Source organism: Idiotropiscis lumnitzeri, chromosome 7 (assembly GCF_059441095.1).
Source record: "Idiotropiscis lumnitzeri isolate Australia: NSW breed Sydney's pygmy pipehorse chromosome 7, RoL_Ilum_1.0, whole genome shotgun sequence".
Classification (NCBI taxonomy): Eukaryota; Metazoa; Chordata; class Actinopteri; order Syngnathiformes; family Syngnathidae; genus Idiotropiscis; species Idiotropiscis lumnitzeri.
This window is the reverse complement of record NC_142397.1, coordinates 21,994,370-22,013,664: the sequence shown is the minus strand read 5'-3', so window position 1 is coordinate 22,013,664 and position 19,295 is coordinate 21,994,370. Positions and strand designations below refer to the sequence as shown.

The 19,295-nt window shown below is 44.8% G+C and overlaps 2 protein-coding genes and 1 pseudogene across 16 annotated transcripts in view; 1 reads left to right on the top strand and 2 right to left on the bottom strand.

Annotated features, from left to right (window-relative positions):
• Nucleotides 1-299, bottom strand: part of myo18ab (myosin XVIIIA b) — a 147,761-nt gene extending 147,462 nt beyond the window's left edge. For all 15 annotated transcript variants that reach the window (XM_088299775.1, XM_088299787.1, XM_088299778.1 and 12 more), the window contains exon 1: nt 155-299. The gene's annotated coding sequence lies outside the window, so the exon portion shown is untranslated. The remainder of the gene's footprint in view (nt 1-154) is intronic.
• Nucleotides 300-944: 645 nt separating this feature from the next.
• On the top strand, nt 945-1,722 carry LOC148334280 (phospholipid scramblase 1 pseudogene; annotated as a pseudogene).
• An 824-nt stretch (nt 1,723-2,546) lies between these two features.
• Nucleotides 2,547-18,643, bottom strand: LOC148334279 (galectin-9-like). The gene is made up of 8 exons (XM_088301157.1): nt 18,397-18,643; nt 14,884-14,972; nt 14,561-14,768; nt 14,367-14,486; nt 14,143-14,286; nt 9,746-9,834; nt 3,428-3,584; nt 2,547-3,084 (listed from the first exon to the last, which is right to left on the bottom strand). Exons 1-8 carry the CDS (start codon nt 18,433-18,435, stop codon nt 2,938-2,940), a joined length of 993 nt encoding a protein of 330 aa, XP_088157283.1. The 5' UTR covers nt 18,436-18,643; the 3' UTR covers nt 2,547-2,937.
• Between the last annotated feature and the right edge of the window lie 652 nt (nt 18,644-19,295).

Sequence of the window (19,295 nt, the reverse complement as noted above, 5' to 3'; positions counted from 1 at the left end):
TTTCTGGGCTCAATTTTTGTAAAGAAAATCCTGGAACGCGGTGAAATGTCGAGAACATGATCCAGTCCGCATGGCCACTGGCCAGCTCCAATGCTGCCAACCGAAATGTTTGGTCCGACGCGTAATTCGTAAATGTCAAAGGCAGAATACTCACTGTTGTCTTCAGCTAACTGAGCAGCACGGGTAAAACGTCCCAGGGCGCAGCTTCCAAGGCTGCCAGGCTTGTAGCTAACGTCTTTCCATTGGTGGCTGCTCCCAAATTCAATACAGCAGCTAGAGCGGCCCACGGTTGCCACCTGCTGGACACTTGTCGACAACAACACCCGTAAAATGTTGAAGACCGCAATCATGTATTTGGAATTACGCCCTGGACAACCACAAACAAATGTCCCCGATTTGACACTGTAGCAGTGTTCTAGCTGTCTTTGAAGTCTGTGAGGACAACAACATTTAAACTGATTTTACTTTTACATCAGTTTTATTAACGAATGACATCACTTCACAGGTACTCTCATTTGAGACAGAGGTAATGTGACTCTTCTTCACCTGCGTGAAGGACAGAAAAAAAGTGTTGCTACGGGATGTCATAACAACGTATCTCACATTTCACAAGCAAACAACCGCAGACAAAGAATCATCCGATGAGAGCGCATGGTCAGAGTACAGATTCTGTTGGGTTTTTGTTTGCAAAATTAAAGGAATAGCTTTTACATAACAAGGACACAATTGGTATAAAGATGTCAGTCTGCCAGTTATTTTATCCTGTTTCGTCACCGTGGCTCCTTTTGCGGCATGTTTGTCACTTGTAACATATTATACATGTAAATTCGTTAAGGTCAAGTAAAAGTTCTTTATAAAGCACTTCATTCGCCTCAGTTGTTTTTTTAGGTGGACCTGGTTGATGGCGAATCAGGGAAACAGGACCGCTTCCTCACGTTCCAGTGTACCATATCGGAATGCAGCCGGGTCGCAGTGCAGTATATCCAACTCCAATGAAAAGTGTAGCAGCAGCTCCTCCACCATACACACCACTGCCTGATGCCATGCAGATGCCTCTACTTGTACCTGGGTTGGCTTCAGGCTGCCCACCTGGACTAGAATACTTGATTCAGCTCAACCAGCTTCTTGTGCATCAGAGGGTCCAGCTGGCTAAGATGATTATTGGCTGGGAGATGAACATTGTGTACACAGTAAAGAATACCTTGGGGCAGCGGGTGTTTGTGGCGACTGAGGAAAATGATATCTTCACTGTGCAAGCCTTTCACCATACACTTCAATGACAATTTTGGACAAGATATTTTAACCTTGGAACGCCCACTGAGGTGCACTCTATGTTGCTTCTCCTGCTGCCTGCAGGAGCTGGAGGTGCAGAGCCCCCCAGGAAATCCAATAGGCTATGTAGAACAGAACTGGTACCCTGTTTTGCCCAAATTTACCATTCTAAATGAGACAAGAAAGCCCCAACTGAAGATCATTGGGCCATTCTGTGACTGCAACTGTGTATTTGATACCACCTTTGAAGTGACCTCTCTGGACGAGTCTGTTGTGGTGGGCCAGATTAGTAAACAATGGGGTGGCTTCATGCAAGAAGGCTTTACAGATGCAGACAACTTTATGATCTTGTTTCCATTGGAGCTGGATGTTAAGATAAAGGCTGTGATGCTGGGAGCCTGCTTCCTCATTGATTTCATGATTTATGAGAATTAACCCCAAAACAATTGATAACATCTAACTCAGGTGAAGAGCAGCCATCTCCAAATCTGGAGGTTGTTGGTTCAAGCCTCAATCACATTGGGTAACCTTGTGTATGAAATGAGCTATGTGAAAAAGGAAAAGCTAACTTCCCTTAAGTTGCTTTTTTTAATTCAATAAATCTTCTCAAAAACTCAAAATTTACGTAGAACATCTGAGTGAAAAAACTGAATATCACACCCGATTTTTTTTACAGTGCAGGCACGGGGAGAACATACAAACTCCACGCAGGAAGGCTATAGCCGAACCCACGACCTCTGCACTGTGAGGCCATCGTGTTGACACGTCCTCCATCGTGCCCAAAAGAAAACGTCAAAAATTTAATTTTTACGAAGAAATGTGTATGTTGCGCTTTTCCCAGACAAAGCTACAACTGGATGTCATAGATTGCATTTTTGACACAGAGATAGAAAATAACGTGAAAATGCCATAGAGATGTCAACGTATTCAATTTAGGTGGGCTTTGAGATTGGGAACAAAAACTGGCTGCTGGTGGCTTTACTCCTCCCGTCGGCGAGTAAGCGGCATTGTTCGTCCGTTTTATGCACGTCCGTGGTCCAGACCCATTTCTTTCATACAGAAAGAAAGTGGGTTTTGGCTTCCTTTTTTTTTTTAATTCCTGTTGATCCGGCATTTGTGTGCGTGTATGAGTTGAGTGTTTTCCTTCCGATGTTTTTTTCCAGCCCCAATTGTGTATAGAACATTATATACACAATAAAAATACCCCAAAACTAGCTAGTTTTCGAAATTAATTATGAACAATTAGTAAACTGTAAGTGGCTTAAACATCACACTTTTGTAGGTATCCTTCTCCATGCAGAAGAATTGAATCAAATCCAACTTTATTTATTCAAACTGGTCACAAATGAATGATTGTACAAATGAAAAGAAAACCCCTGGAAAATGATATGTAAGTGTCATCTTCCAAAACTGACTTTTAATCAGTGTGAATTTACTGACAAATCACTTTTGATTATTTTCCTACTTTTATAGCTTCATCTAGTCAGAATTTCAAACTTGTACTTGTCGTTTTTCAGCAAGTATTGTTATTTGGTGAGTGTTATGATACATAGAGCACAGTAGATAATATGCTATACGTTATAAGTATCTTTAAACATAATATATGAGAAAAGAAGTGACACTTGAGCGCATCGCTGAGTATGTCAGCCTGTTTTTCCTGGAACTTTACAGATTCACTGAGGAGAGGCTGATGTCACCGTTGATCTCCAGCTCTGAAATGTGTTGCAGGTGAGTGAAACGGTGCCTGTAGATGTGAGCTTGCATACCATTAGCCAAGATCCTGAAGGAGTGATTCTCACAACAGATGGTCAGCTAAATGAAAACAGTTTTGTTATTTGTCAGTCACACAGTCAAATATCAATTTTCAAGATGGGAACAAACTTGATAACTTGTAGTGCATTGCCAATCACCATTGAGATGGCAAATGTAAATAAGATGCATGAATAGTAGCAATAGGATTTTATAATTTTTTACGTATTCAAATTTATAATAACATCCGTAATCTCACAGCATATAAGAATAATAATAACAACATTAATGATTCATGCAATTTGGTATAATTTCATGCTGGGAGTGGACGCTATAATGTGATTTTACATGACATATCATTTCGGTGTGAGAAAACCTCTGGGTGGGTAACAGTGGAGTAACATACCGTGAAAGGCTGTCCCCTGTGAAAGGGCATCGGGCCACCACGCTCCTCTGAGCCCCACTTCTCCCCCTGCTTCGTGTTTTGAACCACAATGTTCTCATTGAAACGTGGATTGTAATGTAGAGCAATGCCAGCCGCATGGTTTAGATTGACATTGAATCTGAGATGAAAAACAACATTTTGTACATTTTAATGGACGTGATATGTTAGGGCTGACAAACTCAAATACACAGTGGGCCGAAAAGTAAAACTTGAACAAAGCCGCTAGCCAGCATTACATTTTTTTAAAACAATATAATTATTTTATAACAATATGATTATTTTATAGATTTTTTTTCATTATAAGTGGCTTCATTAATGCAATACAGTGTTTAGTTTTTAAAATTACTAATATCATTTTGAATGTTACTATTATCATTTTGAATGTTACTATTTTCATATAGAATGTAAAATGGTATAGTAGTCATTCGGTATAGCCTCGCGGGCCAAATATAATTACACCTTGGGCCAAATTCAGCCTGCGGGCCAGAGTTTGACACCTATGTTATATGTCATCTCCAAACATGACTTCCAGCCCGCATGTTGAGTGGTCATTTTTTAGTAGACAGATTCATAACAGTGTGAAAAACCCAGGAAACATGATATCTATGCAACACACCGAGCAGAGAAGGATTGCGAGTGTGAATGTTGGTTTCGTCATGGGTTGAAATTTTGAACATACTCAAAATGTATTGGCATACAAGAAAAACCCTTTGCGACCATTTCAACTGCTGGGGAACCTTTTTGTGACCTCATCAACGTTGACAATATTTCTCAAATACTCACAAGCCTTTGCCGATAAGTGTGATATAGGCTCACACAACAAAACAAAAAATTTACAATATTGATGTCCATATGTTGCATGCGTTTGTAGGCTATAGATTGGAGAGACTCCACTTTCTGAATACGTTTGTACTGCAGGCTATGTGAGGTCTATTTCCTTACAGGGCTTGGGCGGCTCCTTCCCACTTCCTGGTCACGCCCCTACCTCTTCAGGTTCCTGCTCCTGCACACCTGTCGCTCATCAGGATCATCAACACCACCATTTAAACTCGGTGCAGCCAGGAGTCAGGGGCCAGATTATTCCTGCCCTTGCCTTGGTACTGCGGTCCACATCTGTGCTCCCAGCGAATCTTCTGTGGTGTGTTTTTGGCTAACCTGATCCATTGTGGTTTTTCTTTTCTCGCGTTTGCCGCAGCCTCCTGCCTGACTGCCACCTGCACTCTCTGGATTCTGGATTGCACTCCCTGATTCAACCCTCTGTTCCAAAGGACTCTGGACACCTTGCCCCACTTCCATTCACTCACAATAAATCCTTCCTCATTGCCTTTAATGCTGATTGCTCTTGGGTCCTCCTTTCACTTCCTCGGTTGATAGCAACCGTAACAGAATAATCTGGCCACCATGGATCCAGCAACCACGGATCCCATCGGAAAGGCACTCTCAATTCAAGGTAGGCTGCTTGGTAATCACAAAATAATATTGAGTGAATTCATGAAATCCATCCAGAAACTCCACCGCCAAGTCACGCACCTGTCCTCCCTGATTCCCTCGCCTGTTACTCCCACCAATCCTACTGTTAGTGCTCACCTGGAGCCCTCTCCCCCTTCCCAGTCCACCAACATGAGCAGAGAACCGTTTTTTCCTCTCCCCGAGCCATTTGCTGGGGATATAGGTTCGTGTGGTCAATTTATTTTAAACTGTAGTTTAGTTTTTGACCCACAGCCATCAAGTTACCCCTCTGATAAAGCTAAGGTGGCCTTTATGGTGACTTTGTTACGAGGCAGAGCCGCCAAATGGGCTACTGCCCTCTGGGCTGCGTCTTCCCAAGTGTTGTCTTCGTTTGATCATTTTTGTAATGAGTTGCGCAAAGTTTTTGATCATCCTGTGAAAGGTCAGGAAGCCACTCAGAGACTGTTAGCTCTTTGCCAGGGATCCAGATCGGTAGCTTCGTTTTCCATTGATTTCCGCATCCTGGCTTATGAGTGTGGGTGCAATGAATCTGCGTTACGAGGGATTTTCGTTAAGGGCTTATCAGAGCAGTTGAAGGATGAGCTTGCCGCCCGAGAAGAGCCCTCTTCCCTGGATGAATTGATTTCTTTAGCAATAAGGATAGACAATCGACTCAGAGAGAGGAACAGAGAACGAGGAGGGACAGGTCAGAGGACCCCTCCTGAGGTCCCTGTTTCAATGTGGTCAGTTCCGCCAGCACCCGCCATTGGTCCAGAGGAACCTATGCAATTGGGAGGTGCAGGATTGGACCCACAGGAACGTCATAGACGCTTCACTCACCATCTGTGCATCTACTGCGGTCAATTCGGACATTATATCGCTTCCTGTCCATTGAAAATTAAAAGACCCGGCTCATCGTTGAGGGAGAGCACAATGGTGAGCCAGATTGCCTCCTCTACTGGCGGTTCACCCCAAATGTCCATTCCCTCCACCATCCTCTGGCAGAACAACCCCACCTCTGTTTCTGTGTTAATTGACTCCGGTGCTGAGGGCAGTTTCATAGATTTTGGGCTTGCCAAACAGTTGCAGCTCCCTCTCGAATCCCTCCCTTCCTGTAGGAGAGTCGTGGCACTAGATGGCCACCTTATCTCTCTGGCTTCCCGCCAGACCTTATCCCTGACCCTCATTATTTCTGGAAACCACAGAGAGACCATACAGTTGTCCGTTATCCGCTCTCCCTTGTGCCCCGTTGTCCTCGGTTTTCCATGGCTCAAGAAACACAACCCAACCATTGACTGGGGAGGTCCCTCCATCACCAGCTGGAGCTCTCACTGTCACGCCCATTGCCTCCGTTCGGCGGGGCCGGTGCCCCGAGTTTCCTTACCGATACCTGTTCCTCCGGATCTCACCTCAGTTCCATCCGACTACCATGATCTCTCCCCGGTCTTCAGCAAAGACTTAGCTCTCACCCTACTACCCCATCGTCCTTATGACTGTGCCATTGACCTCCTCCCTGGCGCCCCTCTACCGACCAGCCGTCTTTACAATTTATCCCGCCCAGAGAAGGATGCTATGGAGTCCTACATTCGAGATTCCCTTGCTTCTGGTCTTATTCGGCCTTCCTCCTCGCCGCTCGGAGCAGGATTTTTCTTTGTTAAAAAGGATACATCATTACGTCCTTGCATTGACTTCAGGTGCCTGAACGAAATCACAGTAAAGAACAAGTTCTCCCTTCCTCTCATTGATCCCTCCTTTGAGCCCCTCTGTGAAGCTCAGGTCTTTTCGAAACTAGATCTTCGAAATGCATATCACCTCGTCAGAATTAAGGAGGGCGATGAGTGGAAGACAGCGTTCAATACTCCTCTAGGGCATTTTGAGTATCTGGTGATGCCTTTCGGGCTCACCAACGCTCCGGCGATCTTTCAGAACCTGATGACAGACATTCTTAGAGACATGCTCAATCGTTTTGTGTTTGTCTACCTGGACGACATTCTGATATTCTCCCGCACTCTTCAGGAACATCGCCAGCATGTTCGTCAAGTTCTACAACGCCTCCTCGAGAACCGTCTTTTTGTGAAGCCTGAGAAGTGCGAGTTCCATGTCCCTTCGGTGCACTTTTTGGGCTATATCATTGCCAAGGGCAAACTCCGACCAGACCCTGCCAAGATCCTCGCTGTAAGAGACTGGCCCACCCCTTCCACACGGAGAGAGCTGCAGCGTTTCCTCGGCTTTGCCAACTTTTACCGGCGGTTTATCCGCAACTACAGCAAGGTGGCCAGCCCTCTTACAGCACTCACTTCCACATCTTCCCTGTTTCAGTGGACCCCTGCAGCTTCCCATGCCTTTGCTCATCTAAAGGAGCTGTTCACCAGCGCACCAGTGCTCAAGCATTCCGACCCTGCGCGCCAGTTTATTGTGGAGGTAGATGCCTCGGATACTGGTGAAGGAGCTATCTTGTCTCAGCGTGATGCTCAGACGCAAAAGGTTCATCCCTGTGCCTTTTTTTCCCGTCGTTTGTCCCCTGCAGAGAGGAACTACGACGTTGGTAACAGGGAGCTATTGGCAGTTGTCTTGGCATTACAGGAATGGCAGCATTGACTCGAGGGATCCCTAGTTCCTTTCATCATATGGACGGACCATAAAAACCTCGCCTACCTTCACTCTGCCAAGCGGCTGAGCCCACGTCAGGCGCGCTGGTCACTTTTCCTCAGTTGATTCAAATTCTCCCTCTCCTACCGGCCGGTTTCTCGCAACATTAAACCCGACGCCCTTTCTCGCATCCATTCATCTTCAACTAGCCCGGAGACCCCTGAACCCATTCTGCCCCCTTCCTGTCTCATCGCAGCAGCCTCATGGGAGATGGAGAGGGTGGTGAGAGAAGCTCAGCGAGATCAGCCTGACCCCCAGACCGGACCTCCCAACCGTCTTTTTGTACCAGATGCTGCACGATCAGAAGTCCTTCAGTGGGGCCGTTCAGCCAAGCTCATATGTCACCCTGGAATATCTCGGACCCTCCAGTTCCTCCGAAGCCATTTTTGGTGGCCCAACATGACCAGGGACATCCGTGAGTTTGTCCTAGCCTGCTCTGTCTGTGCCCGAGCTAAAGCTTCCCACCGACCTCATCCTGGCCTGCTGCGCCCGCTACCCATCCCGAACCGTCCTTGGTCTCACATTGCTGTGGATTTTGTCACCGGTCTTCCACCCTCTGAAGGTAACACCGTCATCCTCACAATTGTGGATCGATTCTCCAAGTGTGTCCATTATGTGCCCCCTCTCAAGCTACCCTCTGCTCTAGAGACTGCTAATCTTCTAGTGTTACATGTGTTCAAGCTCCATGGAATTCCAGCGGACATTGTATCCGACAGAGGCCCCCAGTTCACGTCCTGAGTTTGGAAGTAGTTCCGCAAAGCTGTTGGCGCAGCGGCCAGTCTTTCTTCAGGGTATCACCCCCAGACTAACGGTCAGACGGAGCGGGCTAATCAGGACCTTGAGGCTGCTCTCCGGTGTGTAGTTGCCCGTAACCCTGTTTCATGGAGCTCAGTCCTACCCTGGATTGAGTACGCCCACAACTCACTCTCCAGCTCAGCTACAGGTATGTCTCCCTTCATGGCATGTTTTGGTTATCAACCTCCACTGTTCGCAGACCAGGAACATGCGGTGGGCGTGCCATCAGTTAGGGAGCATCTCCGACGGGTCAGAGGAGTCTGGAGGGAGGTCAAAGCAGCCCTCACCCGTTCCGCTCAACGCAACAAGCAGCTGGCGGACCTTCATCGTTCTGATGCCCCCGAGTACAAGCCTGGACAAATGGTGTGGCTTTCATCCCGTGACCTACCCCTCCAGACTGAGTCACGTAAACTCACACCACGGTTCATTGGGCCTTTCCCCATCGTGAAAAACCATGCTCTGTCAAACTCAAGCTCCCAGAATCCCTGAGAATACACCCCACCTTTCACGTGTCCCTTCTCAAGCCTGTCTCCTCCAGCAGCCTCCTGCCTACCCGCCCAAGCCCTGCCTGACTGCCACCTGCACTCTCTGGATTCTGGATTGCACTCCCTGATTCAACCCTCTGTTCCAAAGGACTCTGGACACCTTGCCCCACTTCCATTCACTCACAATAAATCCTTCCTCATTGCCTTTAATGCTGATTGCTCTTGGGTCCTCCTTTCACCTCCTCGGTTGATAGCAACCGTAACATCTATTCTAATAAACCCAACCCAATGTTTACAAATGCATATAAATAACCAGTGTATCATAGCATAGCATAATATAATAATGTAAAATTTTGAATATTAAACTGTTTAGCAGTCAAAGTATAAAACTTTACTCCATTGGATTTTATATTAAAAAAAATAATCAAATCAAACTGAAAATCTGTTTTTCTCTAGAACAAACGTATAGATTCAAATTGTCTCTGCAACTTTTATATTCTTGAATATTCCAAAGATACAGCGTCAGTTGTTTAGTTTTTTTTTTTATTGTTACAAGACGGCAACTGTGGGACACCAACGACAGAGGTGCAACCATTTTTAATCACGAGTCACATGGAACTTCCGCTCTCCCTCTATTTCCGCTCCCTTCCTCCGTCCCGTATGATGCATTCAGAAGACTCGGAAATAAAATCTCAGCAAAAAACAACTGATTCCACAACAACACACATTACCCAATTTGTTACAATACTTTATTTTGAAAAGTGACTTCTCTCTGCTACATGTCAATATGTTAATTGTTTGCTAATATTAAACCCACAAGCAAACTGAATAAATACACACTCTGCACAAAGTTCAGCTTTTAACTTTCAGAAACAAAGCTTTTAAAATGATGGTGCCCAACCTTGTGGCATTAGGGTGAACAGTCCCTTGGATAGTAATGGTCCTTCCTGTCTTAAATCCTCCACTGATGAAGGCTTTGTATGGAACAGTCTGTACACATATGCCAATAGACAACAAAACACAGTTACAAGGTTGTTGTTTTATTTCATCTTCACTATTTAACAACTGCACAGAACACAGGCTATGCATGACCTGCTTTTTCATCCATCCATCCATCTTCTGTACCGCTTCTCCTCACTAGGGTCGCGGGGGGTTCTGGAGCCTATCCCAGCTATCTTTGGGCAGTAGGCAGGGGACACCCTGAACTGGTTGCCAGCCAATCGCAGGGCACACAGAGACGAACAACCATCCGCACTCACACTCATACCTAGAGGCAATTTAGAGTGTTCAATCGGCCTGCCATGCATGTTTTTGAAATGTGGGAGGAAACCGGAGTACCCGGAGGAAACCCACGCAGGCACAGGGAGAACATACAAACTCCACACAGGATGGCCGGAGCCGGGATCGAACTCACGCCCGATGCTGTCTTTCACTGTGAGGCCATCGTGCTAACCAGTCGGCCACCGTGCCGCCCTGCTTTTTCAATTAGAAAAAAAATGTAAATGAGATTATAAATGTACTTTAATGCTGTGTATTGGGGCTGAACAACGTATCATTTTGGGACCGAAATTGCAATCTCAGACAACGCGATTTCGATATCGTCAAAGCTGCGGTTTGTGCCCCATGTTCACGAAGCAGGTCACGTAGTACTGATTAAAAAAAATATATCAAAATGTTGCGCGGTCGCGCGTTGTCCCGGACATAATTCATTTTGCCGCTGCTTGAGTGCTAGGTCCCAAGCTATCTTGCGCCGCAGCAGAATGGACTTTATTTGTACTAAATGCAAGTATGTGCACAGCAGCAGCAACGAGCTGTGTGATGACAAATTACACTAACAAGTCGCGTTTTAAACGAGGAGGGGTTGCTAAGCGTGCTAATCGCTAAAGTGCAAGAGTCGACCCTAATAAATACTTGGGTGTACAGTCAACTTGTCACAGATGTCTGGTTAGAACCGTGTTAGGGAGAAGAGCCAACAGCTATGAACAGAAATGTATTTCAATCAATACGTATCTAGACATAATATGAGATTTTGGCTACATTAGCGATTTAGGAGACGCTCTCAGACCGGAACAACAAAAAGCCCAAAGCATAACAGCACATCTCTCTAAACAGCCATGCAACTCTCTCTAAACAGCCATGTGATTTGGCTGAGTCTGAGTGGCTCCCAGAAGGCATTGCTCTAATGGCTCCCAAGAAGCCATTGCTATATCATTTTGTGTTATTTTTATTTCTTTTTGGTATATTGATGGCATGAGAGATACATGTTTTGTGTTAATCTTATTTCTTTGTTTCATTGTTTGCTTGTATGCTGAGTTTTTTTTTTTTTTTTTTTTTTGAAACCGTGACTCTAAGGAGTGTGGTGACCAGTGAAGTCCCTCCCCTGACGTAGTCTTGTAGACTATTGCCATGATACCTGTTATTGGTTAGAGTCATTGTTAATGATAGTGATTGTCAATGGTATCATGGCAACTGTCTTTGAAATGTGGCGATTGCTTATGGTATTGTTGAGGCAAAGTTAATTGCCATGGGCTGAGTCAACGCGAGCAGCCGAGCTATTGCAATGCTAAAAGCAGCTGAGCTAGCGCCTTGTAAGGCGGCGCGCCCAGTGTGTGCTTCAAAGACAGAAATAGCACCCTCAACAGGTGTTGCGCCCTTTGAGCCAGTGCGTCCTATGACTGCGAAAATACGGTACATTATTCCATCCATTATCCGCCGCTTATCTGGGGTCGGGTCGCGGGGGCAGCAGCTTCAGCAGGAAAGTCCAGACTTCCCGCTCCCCAGCCACATCTTCCAGCTCTGCCGGAGGGATGCCCAGGCTTTCCCAGGCCAGCCGGGAGACGTAGTCTCTCCAGCGTGTCCTGGGTCGTCCTCTGGGCCTCCTGCCGGTGGGACATGCCCGGAACAACTCACCAGGGAGGCGTCCAGGAGGCATCCTAAACAGATGCCCGAGCCACCTCATCTGGCTCCTCTCTACATGGAGGAGCAGCGGCTTGACACTGAGTCCCTCCCGGATGGCCGAGCTTCTCACCCTATCTCTAAGGGAGATCCCAGACACCCTGCGGAGGAAACTCATTTCGGCCGCTTGTATCCGAGATCTTGTTCTTTCGGTCGCGACCCACAGCTCGTGACCATAGGTGAGGGTAGGAACGAAGATCGACCGGTAAATCTTTTGGCTCAGCTCCCTCTTCACCACGACAGACCGATACAGCGTCCGCATCACAGCGGAGGCTGCACCAATCTGCCTGTCGATCTCTCGCTCCATCCTCCCCTCACTCGTAAACAAGACCCCAAGATACTTAAACTCCTCCACTTGGGGCAGGATCTCCTCCCCGACCTGGAGAGGGCACTCCACCCTTTTCCGACTGAGAACCATGGTCTCAGATTTGGAGGTGCTGTTCTTTATCCCAATCGGCTGCGAACCGCTCCAATGAGAGTTGGAGATCACGGCTTGGGGAAGCCAACAGTACCACATCATCTGCAAAAAGCAGAGATGAAATATTGAGGTCACCAAACCGGATCCCCTCATCGACTCGACTGCGCCTAGAAATTCTGTCCATAAAAGTTATGAACAGAATCGGTGACAAAGGGCAGCCTTGGCGAAGTACAACCCTCACTGGAAACGAATCCGACTTACTGTCGGCAATACGGACCAAACTCTGACATTGGGAGTACAGGGACCCAACTGCCTGTATCAAGGGGCTCGGTACCCCGTACTCCCGAAGCACGCTCCACAGAACTCCCCATGGGACACGGTCGAACGCCTTCTCCAAGTCCACAAAACACATGTAGACTGGTTGGGCGAACTCCCATGCACCCTCAAGGACCCTGTAGAGAGTGTAGAGCTGGTCCACTGTTCCACGGCCAGGATGAAAACCGCACTGCTCCTCTTGGATCTGAGATTCAACCTCCCGACGGACCCTCCTTTCCAGTACCCCTGAGTAGACCTTACCAGGGAGGCTGAGGAGTGTGATTCCTCTACAATTGGAACACACCCTCCGGTCCCCCTTCTTAAAAAGGGGGACCACCACCCCAGTCTGCCAATCCAGAGGCACTGTCCCCGATGTCCATGCAATGTTGTAGAGGCGTGTCAACCATAACAGCCCCACAACATCCAGAGCCCTAAGGAACTCCGGGCGGATCTCATTCACCCCCAGGGCCTTGCCACCGAGGAGCTTGTTAACCACCTCGGTTACTTCAACCCCCGAGATAGGTGAGTCCACCACGGAGTCTTCAGGCTCTGCTTCCTCAATGGAAGGCGTGTCGGTAGAATTGAGGAGGTCTTCGAAGTATTCTCCCCACCGACTCACAACGTCCCGAGTCGAGGTCAGCAGCACCCCATCTCCACTATAAATAGTGTTGATGATGCACTGCTTCCCTCTCCTGAGACGACGGATGGTGGACCAGAATTTCTTCAAAGCCGTCTGGAAGTCGTTTTCCATGTCCTCACCGAACTCCTCCCACGCCCGAGTTTTTGCTTCGGCAACCACCGAAGCCGTATTCCGCTTGGCCAGTCTGTACTTGTCAGCTGCCTCCGGAGTCCCACAGGCCAGAAAGGCCCGATAGGACTCTTTCTTCTGCCTCACAGCATCCCTTACCGCCGGTGTCCACCAGCGGGTCCGGGGGTTGCCGCCACGACAGGCACCGACCACCTTACGTCCACAGCTCCGATCGGCTGCCTCAACAATAGAGGCACGAAACATGGTCCACTCAGACTCAATGTTCCCCGCCTCCCTCGGTACATGGGCAAAGTTCTGCCGGAGGTGGGAGTTGAAACTCTTTCTGACAGGGGATTCTGCCAAGCGTTCCCAGCAGACCCTCACAATACGTCTGGGTCTGCCGGGTCGGCCCGGCATCTTCCCCCACCATCGGAGCCAACTCACCACCACCGCAATGTAAAACATTTGGGGGTTAAAAAAAATGCATTTTCATATCCACTATTACCCAAATACAAAATTATACTTGATAGGAAGTAATTTTTAAAAACTTGAGAAAAAAACTGTCCCCCTCACAACACCTCTTAGGTGTCCTTGCATTATTACAGTAATAGCTTTTATTGTTTTTAATGGTATAATGGCATTTTCCGTCATGTTTGTAAATGTCACTGTACATTGCGAAGAAATTGTGAATTTTGCACCGAAGCTTAAATTAAAAAAGAAATTATAATAAAACATTCGCCCCAGAAAATCTAAATCGCAACATCAGCCAGAGTAATCGCATATCGTTTTTTTTCATAAAATTATTCAGCCCTACTGTGTGTGCAACTCTATGTCTGTAACGTAGTGTCTGTAACAGACTCACGTAGACTGCGGGAACAAATCCTGGTTGTGAGGGGAATCCAGGCTGCGGGGGAAATACTGGACACGGAGGGAATGCTGCATGGTTTGGATACATTGCATGTGTGGGAAAGCTGGGCTGAGGAGGAAATTGTGGCTGTCCAGGGAACTAAGAGCAATAGTTAGTAGTAGTGGTTAAACATAACATTGTCTTCATAAATTTATGAAAAAAAATCTTGATTTTTTTACCATAGAGTTAGTGAAGGTAATGGAGGAAATGTCGACTTTTCCACCAATGCAGATAGTATTCACTTGGTAAAATGGAATACGATGTCTATACTCCATAAAGTGAGCGTTATTGACATTCAGCTAGAAACAAAAGAATATGTAATTAGAAATTAAATTATTCTGCAGGGACAGACTTTATGATCAAGGTATCACACCTGATAGGATTCCCTGGTGACTGTGATGAGCAGGTTGAAGGCAGAGCCTGTGGATACAGGCAAGTTGTGCTTCCGTTCTTCTGTACCCCAATGACCATGCTGAAAGGTATTGGTAACAACATAGCCTGGATGACTGTCAAAGCGTGGGTTGAAATGGAGCGCAATGTCTGCATTTTTCTGGGAGCCACACTGTAAATTCACATGGAACCTACAAAAATAAAACACACCAATTTATATAAACACTTCTCAAAGCTTTTGCACACCATGTTGTGTAACTGTTATTATCGGTGAAATAGAGGGATATAAATAAAGAGTGGTTTGACCTGTCAGCTCCAGGTTGGACCCATCCACTAATGGTGATGGACTTGCCATCTTGTAGGCCACCATTGATGGAACCAGTGAAGGGAATTCTCTACAAAAAGAAGAACTTCATGATTTAATAAATACAAATGTAAAAACAAACAAATGTTCTACGGTACATACGAAATGTCTTTCAGAGTTAATAATGCACAGAGGAAGAACATTACAAAATGTATTTTTTCAATTAGCAAATATAAATGTTTTCTATGCTGGATTTAGGATGAACTGACCATGGCCCTCCGACAATTTTGAAGGAGACCTTTGATAGCCAAGCACAAACTTTCACAAATTTTACATTTTACTTAGACTTCGTTGTCACTGCCAGGGCCGATCATAGACTGTGGGAGGGCCAGACGTGGCCCTCTGGCTGTGCCTTGCTTCTCTGTAATATATGCAGTTATCCTTATATTAGATACTAAAAGGGTTTAGTGGCTCTCAGTGGGGTTTTTTTCTGGTGGGAGAGTCTTTAAGGTTGCCGATGCCTGCCCGAGTATACTATGTAATAAACTGCAAATTATGGGTCAGTTGTTCTGTGTTGTAGTTGATCCCGCAGTCGCCTCAAAAGTACTGCTACATTCGTTCGTTTCACTGTCTGTACAGTTTTAATTTACTTATTTTTTATTATTTTTTTTACATCTACAATTTCTTGCAATCAGTCGGTAGTTGTATATGAGCCGTTCTGTTTCATGTATTGATTGACGAATTGAACAGTTGTGCAGTTGAACAATTTTGATGGAGCTTGTGAAACCAAAATAAAAGGAAAAATGATTAAGGCCCCACAAAAATAAATTTATGGTTAGGGTAAGGAAAAGTAGGAGGTTAACAATAAATAGAGGCAAAATTAATAAAAAAATTGTAGAAAGTAAAAAAGTTCAGGAGTTTAGGTCGGGTTATGATTCGGAAATGCAAAGTTACTGGACTGACATTAGTGTAACGACCACTGCTGGAATTGGGAGCCAGTTTACTCATTCATGGCCAGCCAGCAGACACATCCACCATGCCAGCATTTTGAAGGATTTTCACGGATCTTTCAAGACCAACAGAACATTGTGTTCTGCACCATGTTTCCCTTCTTTTCTGACTAGAAAAGAAGAGAAAATTTGCTTTTCGTGAAAAGATTAATTTCTAGCTGAACTTGGACACTAATATTTTTGCTTTTTTGACATTTCAAACATCTAAAAATTGCTTTCTTTCTTTACAACAACATAACCAACAATGACAAAGGCAAAACAATTTATTTACTGTACAGTATTTACAATTTTCAAATTTGACCATGCTGTATGAAATTTGAACTATATGCAAGTATATCTGCCTCGCTGTATCATGTAGAAGAGAAGAAAAAGGTTACCTCATAAACTTTTTGGTGCAAATGGTTTGCGCAATGGTGCTGAAATGCCAAAATAATAATGTAAGCTTGTCGAGGAGGTTGAGGAAGAGGAAGACCCAAAATGCAGGGAAGTGAGGCTGTCATGGTTCCGTTTTTGGCTCGTCATGTTCATGTTTTGTTCTGTCCAGCTGGAGTGGGGACGTTTTCTTCCAGCACTCTGTTCCTGGGCAGGCTGTCACTGGCCGGAGAGACGCACCCACCAGCTTCCAAATGATCTCTTTGGCTTCTTTGCTTCTAATGAAGTTGCAAAAGTCTGATGCTCGGTGGCGGTGCTCCCTCCGTTATGTTTGTCTTTTAATTTGTGTGCTGATTTCCCGCAATTTTATATTACACCCTATGGTAAGCGCTTCTTTACAGCTCCAGCTGTTGTGAAATGCGCTAAATAAATAAGGGTGTATTGAATTGTATTGTACATCCATTTTCATTTTCTCCTGAATGGTGGGCACACGTTCTGCAGAAATATATGATGCTTTGAATCTGGGATCAACAAAACTTGCTGTGTCCAAAAGTTCTTCAGCGGTGAGATCTGAGAACTTCTCATTGAGGCGTGCAAGGATGTCAGAGGCGCTTAAAACCTGTACACTCTACTCTAACTAGAGGGGCAATATATTCAGCTATGTGTTAGGCTATCGCGTTGGTTATTTCAGACTGACTTTGCATTTTGTGTTCTTTTGTTCAACATCGTCTTTGAGGAACCCAAAATATTTCCAAACAACAGATGTTCAGAAGCAAGCACAACAGGATCAATTTTGACTAACGTTACTTTGTCTGTTGCAGTGTCGGGCGCTTCTTGATTTGAACCATCAGCCATTTCCTCGTCATTTCTCTTCTTGTTCAGACTGGATGGGTGGAGTCATATAACTCCACATACAGTAGACTGTTTTAAAGGGGAATGAACATGGGCTACCAGCACACAGTTAAAACAGACTGAAAAGGCTTTTTTCCCTATTTTTATCAAAACACAGAATTTACTGACATGGGCAAATAATGTCGGTTATTGTAGTAAATTTCAGTAATGTGAAATGTGAATTGTGGGTGCTCAGGCTTCCTCCAGCATTTCAAAACCAAGCATATAAAACAGCTATCAGACAGGAAAGACCAGAGAAATCTATGAAAATAAGCTTCATATTGACATTTTTTCTTGTATTTATTTTTTTTAACATATCTGGTATTGGAGTATTCCAAAAGTTATTAAACATTCAAATGACATTACTTTAATATTATGGTACTTGGATTACATTATTGACATTATTTTCACAGGTAAGTGTAGTAACTATGTACCCAGTTACCCATGAGACGCAGCCCCCACACACACACAAAAGAGTTGGGCCATGAAAAAATCTAAGTTTTACGCTTAAGGCACCCAAAATCGAAACAGCAGCCCTGAAATAACCAGCGGTCTGTTTCATTATATCCGTTCATTATATGCCTGTGGTGTCCATTTTGACTTCTAAAGTTTAAGTTACCTCGAAGGTCCGTCCAAATAAAATGTAAGATCAAAGAAAAGGTATGTATTAATTTATGAGGGCGGCATCGATCCCGTGTTACTCCTGATGGTGTCAGCAGGTAGATGTGACAGCAGGGTGAAGCGCTTTGAGGGTCCTCCTAGGTGGAAAAGCGCTATACAAGCGAAAGACTATTTAAATTAATTGTATTACCTACCAAACAGCAACTGTACGTCCAGAGAGCCTATTCTGTTATATTTTTGGTATATTTAGATAGATAAAACAACTCCAGATGTAATAAATGTGATACATAAAAGGGGTAAAGTAGACTGGTTTTTTTTCGTAGGTCTGTGGAACTTTTAAAATTGCGTAATTTGTCATGCGTGTTTCGCCCGCACCCCGAGTTTTACTTCAAAAGCATTGTAGTCAGAAGTTACTGTCAAACTGTGTCCCGGTGGTGCACAGAGAAATTCAATGAGGACGTAATAGAAGGTTAAAATACTCAGACTACGAGCAGTCGCAGTATTTGAGTAACGGGACAAACAAACGCCAGCCCTCTCTTCTCAGTGCTCAACAAAAAAAATAGATTAAGATTGGGTGTCAGCGCTAAATAAATTCAACAAATAAATACTGATTTCTCTTACCGGATTATAAAACGGCGTGTGTTGAGAGAAAGCCATCATACAATGTGGTGTACAGTCGCTGTAGCTGTGAGAAGTGAGGGACGTTATACAAATAAGTTTCAATTCCGTTTAAAAGTTTCGACTTTCTTATAAATGGGCGGTACTCAGCCCCAAACTCGCTGGCTGGCGTTTTCGGAGATCTTTGGTCAGGAAAGTCGTAGGCGTGGGTGACAAAAACTCACCATGTCTGATTAAAAAAGTAAATAATGACTCAGTTTATGTAACTGCATTTACTAAATTAGTAACATTTTCCGTGTGATATGGGCGTAAAATATGAGGCCACCGTTCGGTTAAAGATCAACTGAATGTGGCAATAACCTCGCCAGATCATCGGACAGTTTATTGACCGTCCTGATAAGACGTGAAGCATAGAAACGCAGTCATATTTATACATGATTTTGATATTTTTGTAACATTATATTTTTAACCTCCCTCACGCTTTGTCTCTTAAGTTTAAATTATTTCATAAATTAAAATATTTAACAGAGAGAACCACTTGCTTGTATGTTTATTTTATGTTTGTTCTTATCTTTAGTGACTTTTATTTGATGAGACGTGTGAGTAAAGGTCACGTGACCGTCCAGCAATCGTAAAAACACTCGCGACTTCCACTGGCGACTTCTTCTACTACACGTTGACATTCATATAGGTACAAATCAGGATATACCCACAAGTACATATTACATTTTGCTTCAACTGCAAAATCAATTTCCACAACTACAAGTCATTTTTCCTATCACGGAGAATTGCATTTTTCACTTATACAAGTTATCATTTCTACAGCTTAATTTTTTTTTTTTTATAAATACAATTTTTGGGGTCAGTGGTGGACAGTCAAGGCCCTCTACTGGCCTAAAATA

Coding starts and splice junctions, on each gene's coding strand:
- LOC148334279 (XM_088301157.1), bottom strand. CDS start 18,435: ATGATGGCTTTCTCTCAACACACGCCGTTTTATAATCCG. Junction 9,835..14,142: donor GATTTGTTCCCGCAGTCTAC/GTGAGTCTGTTA, acceptor ATATGTGTACAG/ACTGTTCCATACAAAGCCTT. Junction 3,085..3,427: donor ACAGGGGACAGCCTTTCACG/GTATGTTACTCC, acceptor GTTTTCATTTAG/CTGACCATCTGTTGTGAGAA.